This window comes from Scatophagus argus, chromosome 9 (assembly GCF_020382885.2).
Source record: "Scatophagus argus isolate fScaArg1 chromosome 9, fScaArg1.pri, whole genome shotgun sequence".
NCBI classification, from domain to species: domain Eukaryota; kingdom Metazoa; phylum Chordata; class Actinopteri; family Scatophagidae; genus Scatophagus; species Scatophagus argus.
The window spans coordinates 22,897,971-22,915,216 of record NC_058501.1 but is presented as its reverse complement, the minus strand read 5'-3'; the positions used below and the strand labels follow the sequence as shown (position 1 = coordinate 22,915,216).

Genomic DNA, 17,246 nt, shown 5'->3' with positions numbered 1-17,246 from the left:
GCAACCTGTTGCTAAATAGCTAGTCAGCGGTGTGTTTCTTTAAAATAAATTACCTGTGATGCAAAATGTGCAGGTAATTTGCGGCATGCCAAAGCCTTACACAACTGAAAACTTAAGTTCCAAGTTTGTTGACATGCTAACTTAGCTAAGCTAATGCTAACGAGTGAAGGACGAGCTCAAATATGGCAGTTTAGCTCGAGCTGATTTAGGTAGCAGTCGAAAACATTTGCTAAAACTTAACAATATTAACGATACTGTGTTACTTACAAGCACAAAGAATGTTTTAATGAGCAGGTGAATTACGATTCCACATACACATGTCGGAAAGGGACACTCAAGCCCCACAGAATGTTGTGTGTTACACCAAATCTGGTCCGTGATGTCACAAGTGTCAGCTACGGAAAGTTCCGGTTAGGCTTACGTTCACGCAGTTTACCACCAGAGGGTGCAGGAACCAAAGAACAAAAATACACAGACAGGAAAGCGACCTACTGAATTCAAATCCCATCACAGTGACTCAGAGATCATCAGATCAGATCATTTTTTACATAACGTAATAAATTTAAGCCGCTTATTTGAACTACTATTTGAACTTACTGCTACTACAAATACAGTTAATGTCTGCCTTGTACGTGGGAGTTAATTTTACAAGTCATCTGGTTTTCGCATTAATGGACGACAGTAGGAAAAATTTAAACAGTGTCATTTGAGACTTTTTCACACAGCATCCAAACAGTCTCCATGTGAAACAGCCCAAAACACAAAGCAGTTATGTAAAATGAAAACTGTGTTAACCCTCCAAACTGCAATGGACTGACCCTGACTTATTGTAGAGCAGTCTGCTTTTTTGATAATTAGCTGTGTTAATATCATTTTCTTGTCTGTGGTGCTCAGTTGTAACTATAGTTGTCCACACCGTCCACATAACATTTCAATAATATTTCCACAACTAATTGCTGTGTGAATGAATGAGAGAGTCAGGAAAGTCCTTTCGGTCAGTCATCAAGCTGTGAACTGGACGAGCACTGAAATGTTGGAGCGGCCCCAGAGCCCCCGACTAGACACACACAGCACATGAGCTCATCTGATGCTCCTCAGTTTGTCTCAGCCCGGCCAGAGGACCAGATTCTGCGACGAAATGCCACCCAAAGAGCCACAGCTGACCGGACTGCAAGCACTGCCCGCAGCTAAATGAGATTCTAGGTAAAAGACTCAGTACTTTTTTCTGCATCCCTATACATATATACATATAAATATATGAGTCCACATTTCATTTGTGCTCGTAGTGTCATGTTTGAGTTTGAATTTGAACTGTAATGTTTTTGTTACAGCTCAGACAAGTTACGAGCTTTCATGCCAATCAAACAAGGCAGAACTTTCTTCACACGTAGATTTTTTTTGCACGTGCCGTACCTGAACCTGGTTACGTTAAAGAATATTTAAAGGTTGCACTACTTGAAATTTGTTTAGATTAATTAGCATTTGCACTTATTCTGGCTTTTCATGTCTTTACATATTTTGGCACTTGAATATTGCAGGCATTTTCTAAAGCAGATCACCAGTGTCAGGAACAAAATCGTTTGAACTAATTAAGGTAATTTATCATTAATGTCAGCAGCTGCAGCTTTACAGCTTCCTGTTTGGGTGTGGTCAGCAGGATGCTTGGCAGTGATATATAACAGGTGAATCTTATGGTAATGGCCCGATAGTTTGTGTTTTGCATACTTTCTCTGTGCAACTGCTCGCCCTGCCAGGATGGAAATGTTGCTGCAGGGAAACCTGAGGAGAGGAGCGGCGCTCTGCCTCCTGCTGCTGGCTCTCCTACACGGGGCCACAGGCCAGAGGAGGAGGACAGGACGCAGGAACAACTACAGGCTGCACGATGATGGAGAAAATGGTAATTCTTATTTGTTTTAATGAGATATCCACATGTCGGGTCAGGGACTGGATCCTGTGGGTGTGACAGACTGCAGGTAGGAGGATCAGACATTTGTTGAGCATCATGCACAGCCAAAGGTACGTAGGATGAGAATAAAAATCACTTCATTTGTGGACGAGTTTGTCTTGGCGGCATATGAGAAGAGACAGTTTCACAGCAGATCAGCAAGTCCACTCTCTGTAGCACAGTAATTGTTTCAACATTGCTGCACGTTGCTAAAAATTGTATACGTGGGCATAACAGTGTATGAACAACACCCAGCTAATACCACTCTTGAAGTTCTGTTAGTTAGGCTTGGTATTAAAAGACTATGCAGTTCCTGCCTCCTCCAGATTCTCCAGTCTTCCTCTACAGTATTGTGAATCTCTACATATTACACATTCCTGAGGTTTTGTTGGTTTTCTTCTCCCACAGGTTTGACATGTTCACTGGAGGTTGCTTTCATCCTGGACAGTTCTGAGAGTGCAAAAATATTCCTGTTTGAGAAGCAGAAGGCCTTCGTGTTGAGCTTCAGCACCCGCCTCGCTGGGCTGCAGGTGGCCGGCTGGATCCTGAAGGTGCGAATGGCTGCGCTTCAGTACAGCAGCTCAGTGTCCATAGAGCACAGATTCTCAGCCTGGAAAGACCTGGATTCGTTTCACGCTCAAGTCAGCACCATGAACTATATCGGCCATGGCACTTATACCACGTACGCCATCACCAACGCCTCGCAGCTGCTGGTGCAGGAGACGCCTGCGGAGAGTGTCAGGGTTGCGGTGCTCATGACTGACGGGGTCGATCATCCCCGCAGTCCCGATGTGATCGCAGCGGCAGCCGAGGCCAAAGGTCATGGCATAAAGTTCTTCACTGTGGGTTTATCAGACATAGCCCAGCAGAGCCAGAATAACGCCAAGCTCCGCGCCATCGCCAGCACACCTGCCCAGCAGTTTGTCCACAGTCTTCTGAATCCCCAGCTGGAGGAGAAACTGCTCAAAGAGATGGTGAGTGTTGGCTTCAAGTGAGATAACCTCAGGTAAGATGGCAGCCATATTGAGATGAGAAACAGCGGTTTCTTTATCGTATCAAGTCATCTAATCATTGTGCTTTTGGTACCAACTGGCAGCATCTGATGCACATCCAGCAGCCTGTCACGGTGACAGCAGCAAACAGCTTTTCTTCCAGGCAGTTTATATCCCCCCAACCCCCCATTTTTCTGCACTTTGTGTCCTCACAGCGGGTTCACATCTCAGTGACAGAGTTGTGTCTGCTGCACGAGGGGCTTTCCCTCCTGCTTTGCATTTTCCACACACTCAGAAATGTCAGGGTCACAGTCTGTCTCAGAGAGCGACATGACTTCTTCTGCTTTCCTCAAATGTGTGATGTTATTCATGCATATTTATAGCTTGCAAGAAAGACACCAAGTAGTTTTGAGGGATGACAGTATCTGACAGCAATGTGTCAAGTTTTCACCAAAATGAATGAACTGATCTTCTCTGTGGTAATGAACCTGTAACCTGTGAGCCTGCAAACGGCTATTGACATGTTATATCTCATGTTTTGCATCCAGGGTGCAGTCGCGTTTGAAGGGGTAAGTCTTTCAATGCAGTCCAACATTTTACTGGAAGTAAAACATTTTACTTCTGTAATTAATACATGTAAATGGTAATACTGACTTTTTATTTTTCTCCTTGTTAGTGTCCACAGGCTCAAGTGTGTCTGTGTGAAAGAGGAGAACGGGGCCCTCCAGGAAGTCCAGTGAGCGTCTCTCTGTATTCCTTCATCAGAAACATGCATCATCCTGTCTTTTAGCATCCAGCAAAGACTTAACTATCACTAATTGCAGGGTAGAAAAGGAGAACCAGGCTTCAGGGGGCCACTCGGTCCAAAAGGAGCCAGGGTAGGTCATAGCACAAAGAAGTTATTTAACTGCTTTAGTGTCTGGTTTTAAGCAGCTCACTGTAAGTCAGTCTCGTCTTATCAGGGAGAGCCCGGCTTGAACGGTCGACCAGGCAGTGATGGTCCAGAGGTAAAACTAAACTCCCCATAACTACCAGGTAACAATCTTCTCATCAGACGAAACACAGATTTGAAAATTCTTTCACCTTTTACAGGGCCGACCGGGTTATAAAGGAAACAAGGTGGGTGGCATTTAGTTTTAGCGACATGTCAATTCAAGTCCAAAGAAAGTAAAAAAGGTTGTAATCTCATGTTTGGTCTTTCAGGGGGAGAGAGGAGACTGTGGCACTCCCGGGGAAAAGGGTGACACCGTATGAACATTATTAGCTACGTTATTTTAATCAGTACCACAAACTCTGCCCTCATAATGAATTGAGGGTCATTTTGCAGGGACCCGAGGGACCTCCAGGCCAACGAGGACCAAAGGGAGAACAGGTAAACATCCAGATGTCTTTTTTTAAATTGGCAATTATGACGCTTGGTTTGGTCATTTTAAACCCTACAAACAGAAGTCTGGCAGGCTAAAATCATGTCCTTAACTTAACTTAAAGTATATATCCTCAAAAACAAAAGTAGACAAAATGAAAACATGTCGATCCATACAGAAGAGTATTGTTATTACATTTTACACAGATATTCATGGTACCCAGAGGATAAATCATACTGACTTTTCTTACAGCGCCATCCTGAGGTTTACATTTATGCTTTTGAGTTGATTCCCTCAACAACTGCTGGGTGCATAGTGCTAAAACCCTTATGAAGAATTTGCATAACTTTTTTAAAACCTTAACCTTCCAGGTAGCATCATCATCAGGTCCATCCATCCATTTTCTATACTGCTTATCCATCAGGGTCGTGGGGGAGCTGGAGCCTATCCCAGCTGACTACAGGCAAGAGGCGGGGTTCACCCTGGACTGGTCGCCAGTCAATCACAGGGCCAACACACAAAGACAGACAACCACACACTCTCACACTCACACCTAGGGGCAATTTAGGTAGCCAATTAACCTAACGTGCATGTTTTTGGTATTGTGGGAGGAGAAAACAGGCACAGGGAGAACATGCAAACTCCACATAGAAGGGCCCAGACCAGGATTCAAACCTGGAACCCTCTTGCTTTGAGGCGACAGTGCTAACCACTGCACCACCGTGCCGCCCTCATCATCAGGTTAAAATTTTGTTAAATTAAATTAGTCAAATATTGGCTAAAAAACTAATTTCACAATCAGTTTAACTGCAATCACAGTCCATGCACTAAATGATCGATCTAATTTTTTTATCTCAGTTTTGAAAAGGCCTGTAGACTATAGCCACATTTGAAACAACCTAAATAAACCTTAATTTCTCTATTTCCAACATTAAAACACAATGTTGCATTGAAGATAGTTCTTTTTTGGCACAAGCTCCTCATCTGCCATGCTGCTCGCTATAACTCGTGTTGCACTGTTTAAAACATGTCATCCAAGGATGAGCCACATGAAGTATTTCATCCAGTCAGCATAGCCATTTGGTTGGCTGCTTCACTCTCCTGTTTGTGTGTGTTTACATAGTGTGGACATGCTAGTCAGAGTCAGAGGTTATAGGAAGTTTGGAAACAGAAGTAAGACGACCTTAAAAACTCGGGTCCCTATAATTCATGAGAAAATTAGACTGTGGACGCCTACAAGATTGATCCCAATGTGAAATCGTCAGATCGCCCATCCCTACTTTGTTGTGAAAAACTAATAGCACTCCTTAGCCTCAGCTTTCCTTGGTGTCTGCAGCTAATTACCAAACTGTATAAATGAAGACCGTAAGCCTGGCAAACATTATACATGCTGATCCTCAACATGTTAGCATTTTCATGGTGAGGATATTAGCAGGCTCAGGTTAGCAGAGTCTTAAGTTTGACTGCAGATGTTTAGTCTATTTAAAATTGTTTAACTTTGATAAACTTCAATAGGTCACAGTACTTATGGAGTTATGACTAGATTTAATAAATCACTTTACCATTTGCCATTTCAGTCCACACCAGTTTTTCGATTGGGAAGCACTTTCACCGTACATGGACGATCTGATCCTGCAGTTTACTGCCTGCTGTCCATAGTGACACACAGACATTACGATACGTCCACAGCAGACGGTCCGGTCGCTCTCCAATATGAAAAATGGAGGTGGAATTTGTCTCATATTCATCTTTGCACTAATGGAATGTGAATTTTGGATTATGGGTAATCCTGATACTAATGTGGCTGTCCAAAGCAGTGAATCCAGGCTTGCAGGATATTATTCTTTTGCAGGAACAGACTTTGTGTAGTGGGATTAGTTCATGGATCTGGCCGCCCAGCACCACTCTTCCTCCTCTGTGCTACTGGCACAGTGTCAGTATAACCTTGTTATTTTGTGAGCTTGGCCTGAGAATCGAAGGACATGAAAGCTGCGAATGTTGATGTTAATCGTGTTGTATTTTTCAGTCCGTGGTGGTGGGTTGGTTTTGACCTGCAGTTTTGGTCATGCAACGTCTGGGCTTCATTTTAAAGTCATACATGACCGTTTGTTTTCGTGCTGCCTCAGTTGTTCTTTTGGTTGAAAACGAAGTAGATACTGCGCAGTATGTTATGACTCATTAAAGCAAACTTTCATGTTGCTCTGACGTATTGTGTAAGATTTTAAATATGTGTTGCAGGGTGCAACAGGACCACTGGGAGACATGGGTGCTGAGGGCCCACCAGGACCTAAAGTAAGTCTCCCCAAGACTCAAGAGCACATTTACTAAAAAGCTGAACTATTTCTTTGAGCTTTAAAGAGTTTTTATGAGAAATGTAATATTTTGATTTGGATGTCTGAAGTTTCATCCAACATCATCCCAAAGACACAGAACATTCTGTCAGCAAAAGCAAAATAATGTATTTATTTGAGATTGTTTCGGAGTTCGTGGTTATTTTTCCTCTGAACAGCCTGGCAGTTCTTCATTCACGCATTCTGCTCCCCAGACGGATTCGTATTGTCAGACAGAAGTTCAGGCAAAAAATATATGAACGACCTTTAAAATGTGTGCCTGAAGTTAATAAGATGCCAATGGCTCCATTGCCATGCATGGGGCTGTCCCACATCTTTTAACAAAGATGTCTTTATACAGATGAAATCTGATGTGATTTATCGCACATCCAGGAAAAAGTCCAGACATTAATCAAGGGTTTCACAGAAGGAACGAAAGACGGGTCTTTATTTCTTAAATGTCATCAAAAGTTGAAACAAGACTGCAGGCCGTTTGGCTTCACTGAGGATTTATGTAATTTTTTTTTATCGTACTTTCCATCAGATATTGCTAAGATACTATGAAGGACAGTAAATTTGTGTTGTAAGCATCTTAAAAGACTAGCGAGAGAGCAGCTTATCTAATACTACATGAAAAAATAAACTACAGTTAAAATCCCACGGCTGGTGGAGGTTCTCGTAGGAGTTGCATGTGAAGCAAATTACAGTGTAAAAGGTTTCACTGACTTTAATGTTTATATATCTGTTAAGCATGTGAATAGACTGGATTTTGGTGCTGGTGATTTTGTGCATATTCATCAGTTATGAGGCTGTACATGATTATCTGATGATTATTATCATCTGACGATTAGAAGCCTTTGGTCACCTTTTGTCACTTTACATTTTGTTAACCTGTTTGCCTTATTGAACTGCCATCACATGACATTTAAACTCGCCACAGGGAGACAGAGGACCCAGTGGTACATCTGGACCACCAGGGGACACTGGAATTGGATTTCCAGGAGCCAAGGCAAGATATATTTCTGATCATAAAAACACCCTCTACAGTCACATAATCAAACATATGCCTAAATGTATTCTCCAGGGAGTGAGGATTGATGGTGTTTTCCTCCTTTACAACAGTTTTGTGTTCATTTTTAAAGTGTGTGTGAAACAATTCAGAAAAACTATCTTCAGTTGTTTATTTTCTGTTGTCCTTCTCATTTGTTCACGATGAAGAGTTACTGAACATTTTAGGACATTTCAGCCAGGGTGACAGTTTGATAACTTCTGGTAGTGAGAAACTAACACAGAAATCAAATAAATATTGTGACTCTTTAATAAATTAATGAATCATGAAAGTGCTGTTACCTGCTGCTGATGCTTACAGGGTGAAAAAGGCATTCAGGGAAGACCAGGTCCCACAGGTCCTGTTGGGATAGGAGAACCAGGACTACCAGTAAGTACGAAAAATAGAATTATGTTATGAATACTTTAAAGAGATATATAATAGTGTCTTGGCCAAATTATGCTGATAAAAGTGTCAAATAAATACTTGAATTAAAATGCAAAGCTAGCAGTATTGGAAAAGAACTCATATCATTTACTTGAGTAAATACAGCAATACTGTAAAAATACTATGTTACATATTTAGGGTTTTATTAAAGGTTGTTTGTTTGTTCCAGGGTCCCCCAGGACTCCTGGGCCCACAGGGAAACCCTGGACCACCAGGAGAAGGGTTTGCAGGGCCAAAGGTGGGTCAAGTTTCTAAGCATGTGTTGGCTGCAGGAGTGGAGCTCAGTGAAGTGCTCTAAAAAATAAACAAATATAATAAATAAATAAAGTATTCTCAACAATAACGTAAATGTATGCACTTTTAGATTTGCCAGCTAAGGTTATAGCTGCGGTGGTATGTAGCATTGGTCCATGTTGTGTACTTGTGTCTGTTAAAACACATATTAAATATTTACATAAGGAAGAAGTGTTGAAGCAGACAGACGAGTGGTGGATATTGGAGCTGTTTCCTATTTCCTGTTTCCTGTTTCACCCCTGTGCAGATGCAGATTTCATAAGGTTCACTGCAGGTGCAAAGCAGAACAGACTGATCGATGAAAACTACACCCATTTACTCAGAAATGTACATTATTGGTCTAAAGCAAAGACTACAGTATGTCACAGTATATTCTACCTGTGTTTTAGGGCGATCGAGGATACGACGGCCCCAGGGGCAATCGTGGGCTTCCTGGTGTGGGACTCAAAGGTGACAAGGTAAAGAGACTCCAAATTTATACACTTTTTCTCAAGCCAAGGACACTGCCTGCTTATACTGCAGCATTCACAACATCGTGAGGGTTCACCTCACCGTCTCATGTGCATCAACGCAGAGTTGGGCCTTTATGAAATTCATATATAGTGAAAATCTTTCTCAGGGCAATCAGGGGCCTCCTGGGATTTCAGGACCAGTTGGCGCTCCAGGTGTAGGACTTCAAGGAGAAAAGGTAAAAGCTGCTGCAGCTCAAACTATCGGGGAGAGCGAGAGCTATCGCCGTCCTGCTCCTCTGATTTGTTCATTTGGCTTCTTTCTCACAGGGTGATGTAGGCCCAGCTGGACCTCCAGGTCCCAGAGGCCTTCCAGGTATTGGAATAGAAGGGCAAAAGGTAAGACAGGAGGGTAACGTCCATTAACTGACAGGATGTTTGTCTCAGGAACAAAAACTCAGATACTAACTGTGATTGACTGATTGTTTTTGCATATTTTAATCACAGAAATGCGCCTGTGAAGCACAGCTGGTTTGTCAGTCAAACGCCTGTTTGAATCAGCCTCCCTCTCAATCATGGAGGCAACAGACATCCTGCTGTGGTTTATAATCTGAGACACATTTATTTCACATTCACATTTGACTCCAGAGATTCTTTCACAGCATCTTTCTGTGTCCTAAATTTTATTCAAAAGGAAAATTCCGGCTTTCCATTCAGGCATTTTCATTTACGTCCTAAGCTCAGTCTTTGATTTGGCAGATTCATGTTAACATTTATTTATGACCTAATTAGTCTTTATACTGATGTAAAAATGTTCATGTTCAAAGAATAAAACTCGTGATGTCGTACATTTTTCTTACAAGTCCCACTAAAAGACACATAAACCAACAAACAGTTGATTCTAATAACAAGTTTTGTGCTTCCAAAGCCTGATAAATCTCATTCTTCTGTGTCAGAGAGCTTCCCTGCTGTCCACAAAGTATTAAAAACAAACCAGCGAGTTGTGTTGCACTGGGTGTCATGTTCTTCTTCTTCTTCTTCTTCTTCACATGAATGCACAAAATAAACTAGTGTGTGTCTGCTGCCATAAATACTGTACTAAACACGTGTCAATCCACTGCTGAAAACAGACCCCAGCAAATGACAAACAAATTCAAATCACATTTGCTTGAGTTTCACTGGTTTGTTGATGGTTGGTTTCTAAGTCAAGCTCGTGAGTAAAATCACTGAATATTCCACTGGCTGTGTGAATGTGATCTTTAGGGGAATCAGGGACTCCCAGGTGAAGCTGGAGCACCAGGTGAAAGAGGTGTGGGAGAACCAGGACCCAAAGTAAGTGGATTGTTCCTTTCTAAACACTGTTGCATCGCTCAGCTACCACAGACCAGTACGGTCCTCAAAGAAACATTTTGACAAGTCTTCAAGTCTTTATGCTAAGCTAAGTTAATTACCTCAGGACAAACAAGAGGCTGTAGGACGGTTAAAGATCAGAGCGGCTGCGTAAACAGTCCAGCGTGATCCTACAGTCACTTTTAAAATAAGCTGGTAATGTCGTTTTTGCCGGTTTACTTCATCAGTCTGCACCCCATTGATGCTCTTGCAACTCTCTTTCAGGGTGACCCAGGATCTGAGGGGTTACCAGGTATACCAGGTCAGCCAGGAGAGGATGGAGCCCCAGGACAGAAGGTAGCATGATAACCTCCACCTGTTTTTTCTTTCTGAACTAATGCCTAAGATTTCTTACCAGTCTGCTGTTTCACTCACTGTTTTGACATGATGGCAGGGTGACATTGGGTTACCAGGGCCCAGAGGACCTGACGGAGCTCCTGGTAAAGGTGCACCTGGCGCAAGGGTAATGGACATTTTTACCATTTGATGTGTACATAACAATTATGTATAAACGTGCTTAAATATGTGCAACTTGCGTGAAACTTGAGTCATGGTTCAGGAGATTGTTTGGAAGAATATAAGTAATGATTTTGTGTTATTTTGGCAGGGAGACAAAGGGGACAGGGGGACCAGGGGCTCGCCAGGAGCAGTCGGTCCTGTGGGGCCAATGGGAGCAAAGGTATGTCACTGATACGTTTGGTATGAAGACGTCATATAACACTTACTGTTGGAAATGTTTTAGCTGAATGTGATAGTAACAGCTCATAGAACTAAAAACACTGAACTATAAGAAACACACCAAAATAAATGATTGAATTCGAGGTCTAATTTGCATTGAGATTCTGCCTTTAAAATATTTATGTAACAGTATTTCTTTTTGCGTCCATGATAAACCAATGTGGGAAATTATACTGGTCCTCTGTTTTATCCATCGGGCTCTAACGTGTATCAAACCTAGACAACAATCTATAATGAGTTATGCTCATGTGTTCATACTTTTTGTTTTCTTCTCCAGGGGGAGCCAGGAAATATAGGACCACCGGGAAAAACTGGACCAGCAGGGAGGGGTTTACCTGGTGTCAAGGTAAGCTCATGTGGTGCAAACATTAGCTCCTTTAACTGTCAGCAGCAGCAAACTGTTGGTTCATTTCTGCTTCTGGTTTTTGACAGGGAGACCCAGGTCCGCCAGGTGCACCTGGAGCTGTGGGAGAGCCGGGGATGGGTTTAACTGGACCCAAAGTGAGTTCAGTTCAGCTTTACTCTTCACTGATCTTCCCATGAAAAGTGTTGATAAAAGTGGCCTTTTTTGCCTTGTAGGGAGACAGAGGGTCCCCAGGCCTTTCTGGCTTACCTGGACTGAAGGGTGATGGTTACCCCGGCCCTCCAGTGAGTATCAGTCTATGTTACAGCCTCCTTCATCACTTTAAGCCCCTTCATTATGTAATGCTTTCACTGTGTCGTAGGGGCTTCCGGGGCCTCCAGGTCTGCCAGGAGAGACCGGATCAGATGGTGTCGGTTTACCTGGACCAAAGGTACAAGTTCATTCAGGGAAAAACAGAAAACAAGAACAGTGTCTTCAATGAAACGTTGGAAACGATCATCCCTGTACCAGAATCTGCGGGGCTGTTTCCGTTTGTTTTTTGTCTCTTGTTTTATCAGCAGCAACTCTCACCTGTCCTTTCAGGTGTGAGGAGAGAACATTAAAAGGAAGAGAAAAATATTTTACTGTAAAGAATAGGTTTCTTTTCTGCTATTTCTCCAGAACACACCATTTTCCATGAAATAAATAAACTCTAATGTGCGATATGTTAATTGGTGAGAAAACAATCTTGGTTTAACCCTCTGAGAGGCAAGTTAGAAAACAATGATCCACAAGTATTTTTCAGCTGTAAAAACGGGAGAAAACTGCATATATACTGCATGAGTCTGGACAGACCAGATGTAAATTACAGCATGACAGGTGCACAGATGCATACAAATACTAATTATAGTTTCACCTGTTTTTACAGATAAAAATGAAAAAATGTATGCCTCAGGGCATCCTTACACAGCATGTCCTGATTTACAGTATTTTATCGTTTTTCTCATTGTTTTTAAGAGCCTGATAATATTATGTTCATTGTCGTGTCTTCTTTCTTTGTCTGAGATGTTCTGACTGTGATTATTGACAAATATCTCTGAGTGATTTACAGTATGACTTACAAGCTGTCTCCACAGGGCGACAGAGGCTTGCCTGGACCTCCTGGACCTGCTGGGCCACCTGGGATCGGCCTTGTGGGCTCTAAGGTAATTTGTCCTGTGCAAAATAAAGACTTGTCATGTGATTTGTTAAAACTATAAATATACCATCTGTGAATGTCTTTAAAGTCACGTTGGTATCCACAAAAACACAGCTTTCTTTACCTGCAGGGATCAGCTGGCCAGTTGGGACCACCTGGTCCACCGGGGTTACCTGGAGAGGGCATCCAAGGTCAAAAGGTACCGCAGTCAGCTGTCAGATTGTGAAAGATAAGACGTCTTGGTTTCTTTCAGTGGTCAGTGGCGTTTTTGTCATGGTTTTATCCCTGTGAAAACAATGTTGAAACCTTCCCGTCCAGCAGACAGATGAGAGAAACTTCTATTAGGTCCTTCTTCCTGTTTAAGTTGTTGTCGACAAGGTTTGTGCTCCCTGTTTACAGGGGGAACCTGGATTTCAGGGAATCTCTGGCCCCAGAGGTCCTCCTGGGCAAGGTCTGCAGGGGGACAAGGTACTGAACCTGAAATATGAGAGACCATAAACCTAGAATTGCATGAGATTAAAACAAAATATACAACTGCGTCCATCATCTCAAACTAGAGGGAACTTCTGCACTTACACTGAGAAACGTGAAATCAGTGAATCAATGCACACTATTAACCCACCTATTCTGCCTGTGAGCAAAGCTCCAGCAAGTATGATCTAATGTTGGTCAGTCTGGCTGGAGAGGTCGCTCGCTCTCTAAATATGCTCATAACTACAGGGACTGTCAGGAGGGCGAGGTGACCCTTTTTCTTCTCAGCCAAACTGTGGATTCAGACTGAAAAGACAAGTGTTTGTTTCCTCTCGCAGGGGGATCGAGGGTTCAGAGGTGAAAAAGGCAAAAAGGGAGACAAAGGAGAATCTGGAGAGGCAGGAGCCACCGGACCTTTGGTACTGGATTATGTCAAGTGCAATTAAGTGATTCAAGTGCTGTCAAGGAAACAAATAATAAATACTGATCTCTTTCAAATCACAGGGCAGAACGGGGCAAAAGGGAGAGCCTGGACTTACAGTACGTATCAATCATTGCAGTGAAAATCAAGAAGTACAGTCGACTCACAGAGTGATGTTAAAGTGCCATCTTTGACCTTTAATTTGAAGATGTACATGAGAACGAGGCTGAAACTTCACCCTTGTTATCGTAACAATTCACATTAGCAGAGGACTGTGACTCAGTGTGTTTACATGTGCCCTAGAATACTGAATAACCGGATTTTTCATGTTTCATATTCCTAATATCATCCAGAACATGATACTTTGATATCATGAATGCATGTAAATACATTCATTTGCACAGCAATCCTAAAAGTATTGCACTTCATATTTTTCACAGAGGGAAGAAATCATCAAAATAGTGAGATCCATCTGCAGTAAGTAATCAGAATGTCACTTTTTAAATTTTTGTTGATCCTTTGTGTGTGTAAACTGGCTCCGTCTCTTACTCCTTTTCACCAGGTTGTGGAGTGACATGTCGCCAAACCCCCCTGGAGCTCGTTTTTGTGATCGACAGCTCTGAGAGCGTCGGCCCCGACAACTTCAACGTAATCAAAGACTTTGTGAGCGCCCTGATCGACCGAGCCTCGGTCGGCCGGGACACGACGCGGGTGGGGGTGGTCCTGTACAGCCACATCAACATGGTGGTGGTCAGCCTCAGACAGGAAGCCACACGCGATGACATCAAGTCTGCGGTGCGTGCCATGACCTACCTGGGTGAAGGTACGTTCACGGGCAGCGCCATCCAACAGGCCAACCAGGTGTTCAAGGCCGCACGGGCAGGAGTGAGGAAGGTGGCCATCATCATCACAGACGGGCAGGCCGATAAAAGAGACGTAGTCAGCCTGGAGAGCGCCGTGTCAGAAGCTCAAGGGAGCAACATCGAGATGTTCGTGATCGGCGTGGTGAATGAGAGCGACCCGCTGTACGAGGAGTTCAGGAAGGAGCTCAACCTCATGGCCTCCGACCCCGACAGTGACCACGTGCACCTGATCGAAGAGTTCAAAACACTTCCAGGTGAGCAACTCTCCTGATCACATGATTACATTAAAGAGTTAGTATCTATCCAGAGTAAAGTACATTTACATTATAAAATTAAAGATCTGGGATGATGTAAGTACACAACTCAGCAAAATAAAGTGCTGCCATTTTTGAGATGTTTTAATGTGGAAAACTTTAGTAACTTTACAGATTCAAATTATTAACCTGCAGAATATAAAGTAATGACTAAAGTGACAGTAACAAGCTGCAGTGATAAAGTAATATTCATTATTTTGAGCCACTCTGTATGTGTACTTTTGCTTTTAATGCTCTTATTACTTGTATTTCTTCATTTACTTAAGTAAAACGCCTGAGTACGACTGCCATCACTGTCTGTCTGTCTGTGATTTCTACTGGACTCATAAATGATGTTTAAGCCTCCACAGAAAACATTTTTCTTTTTCTCTACATCCACTAAAAAGACAAGATTTAAGTAAAAAGAAAATTTCAAATGACTTCTTCTGCTGACACTTGGTGGCAACAAAGAGCAACAGTAAGGATATGATACCAGCACCCAGTCTCAGAATACATGAGGAGGAAAAACACATAGTTTGGATGTCAGTCTGAGAAAATAAATCTTCTACAACATGTGCTACCCTGGTGCTCTTGAGCAACATATCCCAAACTGCTCACATTCGGTGTGTGTGGGAAACTTCTGATATGATATTGAAGGCAGAGAATGTACCGTATACATGCAATGGTGCTCAAAAAGAGTTCAAACCATCCTGAATGGTAGAAAAAATGTGTGTCTACTGCTGTGTTCTCCTGGTCTTGTAGCTCTGGAGAGGAAACTGCTGAGTCATATCTGTGAGGACGGAGAAAGACACTTGTTCAGCTCCATCCCGAGCTCCAGACTGCCTCCAGGAGTACCTGAAGTCTCCAGTAACGTTCGAGAACCTCCGTACAGGACCGATACAGACACACCCACCTTCACGGGAGACTTCAGGAGAGTTCAGATGGTGGTGAGGAGGACAAATCAGACGTTTTTGTATCTCCTGCAGTGAGGCTGCGATACAACGGTTTAACATATGAAATATCAGTCTGTCAGTCAGTCACGCACTGCGGTCCTCACTTTAATCTCATCATCCATTGGATGGATTGTCATGAAAGTTTGTAAAGATATTCATGGTCCCCGGAGGATAAATCCCAGTGACTTTAGGATGAATCCAAATGAGTGTGGACATTCCCTGACTTCTCTAATGCCACCATGAGGTTAATATTTGTGATTTTGAATTAAGTTTCTCAACAACTAGAGTTTCCATCTGACAAACACTTTTCGTATTGGGAAGTGCCCTTCCAAAATAAATGTGAGTCAGTCCAAATCAGCTAATGTATTTCAGCATTATAGCTCATTGACAACAACCCCTGGGATCAGTATGCGAAAAAATCGGTTGTCTTACTTGCATTCTTGTGTTTTTCATACAATAAATGGAGCTCGTTCAGGTCTTGACCTTTGTGTTATCTCACCTGGATAATTGAAGCTACAGCAGATTAAATGATCTTGTCCTCCGTTCCAGCCCGGCCCTCCAGCATCACTCCCAGATAGAGAACCCATCAGTCCACAGAGACCCAAAACGGACGACAGATCCTCCACAGAAATTCAGAGATTTCCCCTCTTCGACAGGGAGCCCTTCAGACCTGTAACCGAGTTCCTCCCACAGCTTGACACGGGGGAGCCCACAAACCGTATCGTGATGACTGGAGCCATCGGGCCGGCGGGTCCCACTTTGAAGGCCCCGCTGAAGGAGGGGACTCCACCTCTGCTGCTACCAACTCCTGCACTGCTGCCTTCAGACACCTCCACATCAGGTACCTGCCGAGGAGAGGATGGAGAGGCGATGGGTTTAAATGTTACTTCTGTAAAGCCTTAACAATTTCATTGGGTATAAACACTGAATCTTATCATTTTACTAACATTATATCTGAAACCTGAAGGTAAACATTTAAAAAAAGAAGCATGATGAACAATATGGAGCCCAAGTCTAGTCTAGTTTCACATGTCCTGTTTGTGTTGTCCTCAGCAGAGCGCTGCAGGCACCTCCTGGATCCAGGACCTTGCCGGGACTACGTGGTGAAGTGGTACTACGACGCCACAGCTAATGCCTGCGCTCAGTTCTGGTTCGGAGGCTGTCTAGGAAACAGCAACCAGTTCGAGACCGAGAGGAGCTGCAGAGAAACCTGCGTCAAAGTCTAGCTTGCACAGGCCTTCGTAAACGCTCATAAAACGTTTCGCTGGGACTTCACACCAAGAAGTCCTCTTCCACTTTAGTGCGTTAGTGTTTTACTTGTAGTTATTTCTACGCAGGGAAAAGAAACAGCAGATGTTACAAAGGAGGCATCGTTAAATCAAGTTAGCCTGAAATGGAGTTAAAGGTTTTAAACTGTTCAGTAGGACGAGCGTTATTATGTGGGTTTTTCTTCCTGTTGAGCAGAGGGATTTGTGAAACGTGCTAATCAAGCCGAGCTAATGCAGAAATGTGATGTCTGTGATGTTACTTACGCCGTTAAACAGTCGTGTTGAAAACAAAACTTTGTGACCACTAACCTTTCTGTTCAGAAAAAAATAACAGTTTTGTATGATGCCATGTTGTATTTTTCTACGTACGTTTTTTTTTAATGTTTTTAATACTGTGAAATGTCATTAAAGAAAAAAAAACCCAAAACAAGTGAACTTGT

At 42.9% G+C, this 17,246-nt stretch overlaps 2 protein-coding genes across 2 annotated transcripts in view; one reads left to right on the top strand and one right to left on the bottom strand.

The window, feature by feature from the left end:
- The window catches only part of mios (missing oocyte, meiosis regulator, homolog (Drosophila)), an 11,802-nt gene extending 11,403 nt beyond the window's left edge, over positions 1-399 (bottom strand). The window contains exon 1 of the mRNA XM_046400478.1: positions 268-399. The gene's annotated coding sequence lies outside the window, so the exon portion shown is untranslated. The remainder of the gene's footprint in view (positions 1-267) is intronic.
- On the top strand, positions 121-17,246 carry LOC124065257 (collagen alpha-1(XXVIII) chain-like). Its single transcript, XM_046400487.1, has 35 exons — positions 121-1,203; positions 1,755-1,897; positions 2,354-2,919; positions 3,486-3,506; positions 3,614-3,673; positions 3,762-3,815; positions 3,900-3,944; positions 4,030-4,056; positions 4,141-4,185; positions 4,265-4,309; positions 6,540-6,593; positions 7,572-7,640; positions 8,001-8,069; positions 8,296-8,364; positions 8,810-8,878; positions 9,040-9,108; positions 9,200-9,268; positions 10,133-10,201; positions 10,484-10,555; positions 10,653-10,721; positions 10,866-10,937; positions 11,274-11,342; positions 11,429-11,497; positions 11,576-11,644; positions 11,722-11,790; positions 12,476-12,544; positions 12,668-12,736; positions 12,937-13,005; positions 13,347-13,427; positions 13,513-13,548; positions 13,870-13,906; positions 13,992-14,546; positions 15,348-15,532; positions 16,088-16,379; positions 16,592-17,246. Exons 2-35 carry the CDS (start codon positions 1,756-1,758, stop codon positions 16,762-16,764), a joined length of 3,597 nt encoding a protein of 1,198 aa, XP_046256443.1. The 5' UTR covers positions 121-1,203; position 1,755; the 3' UTR covers positions 16,765-17,246.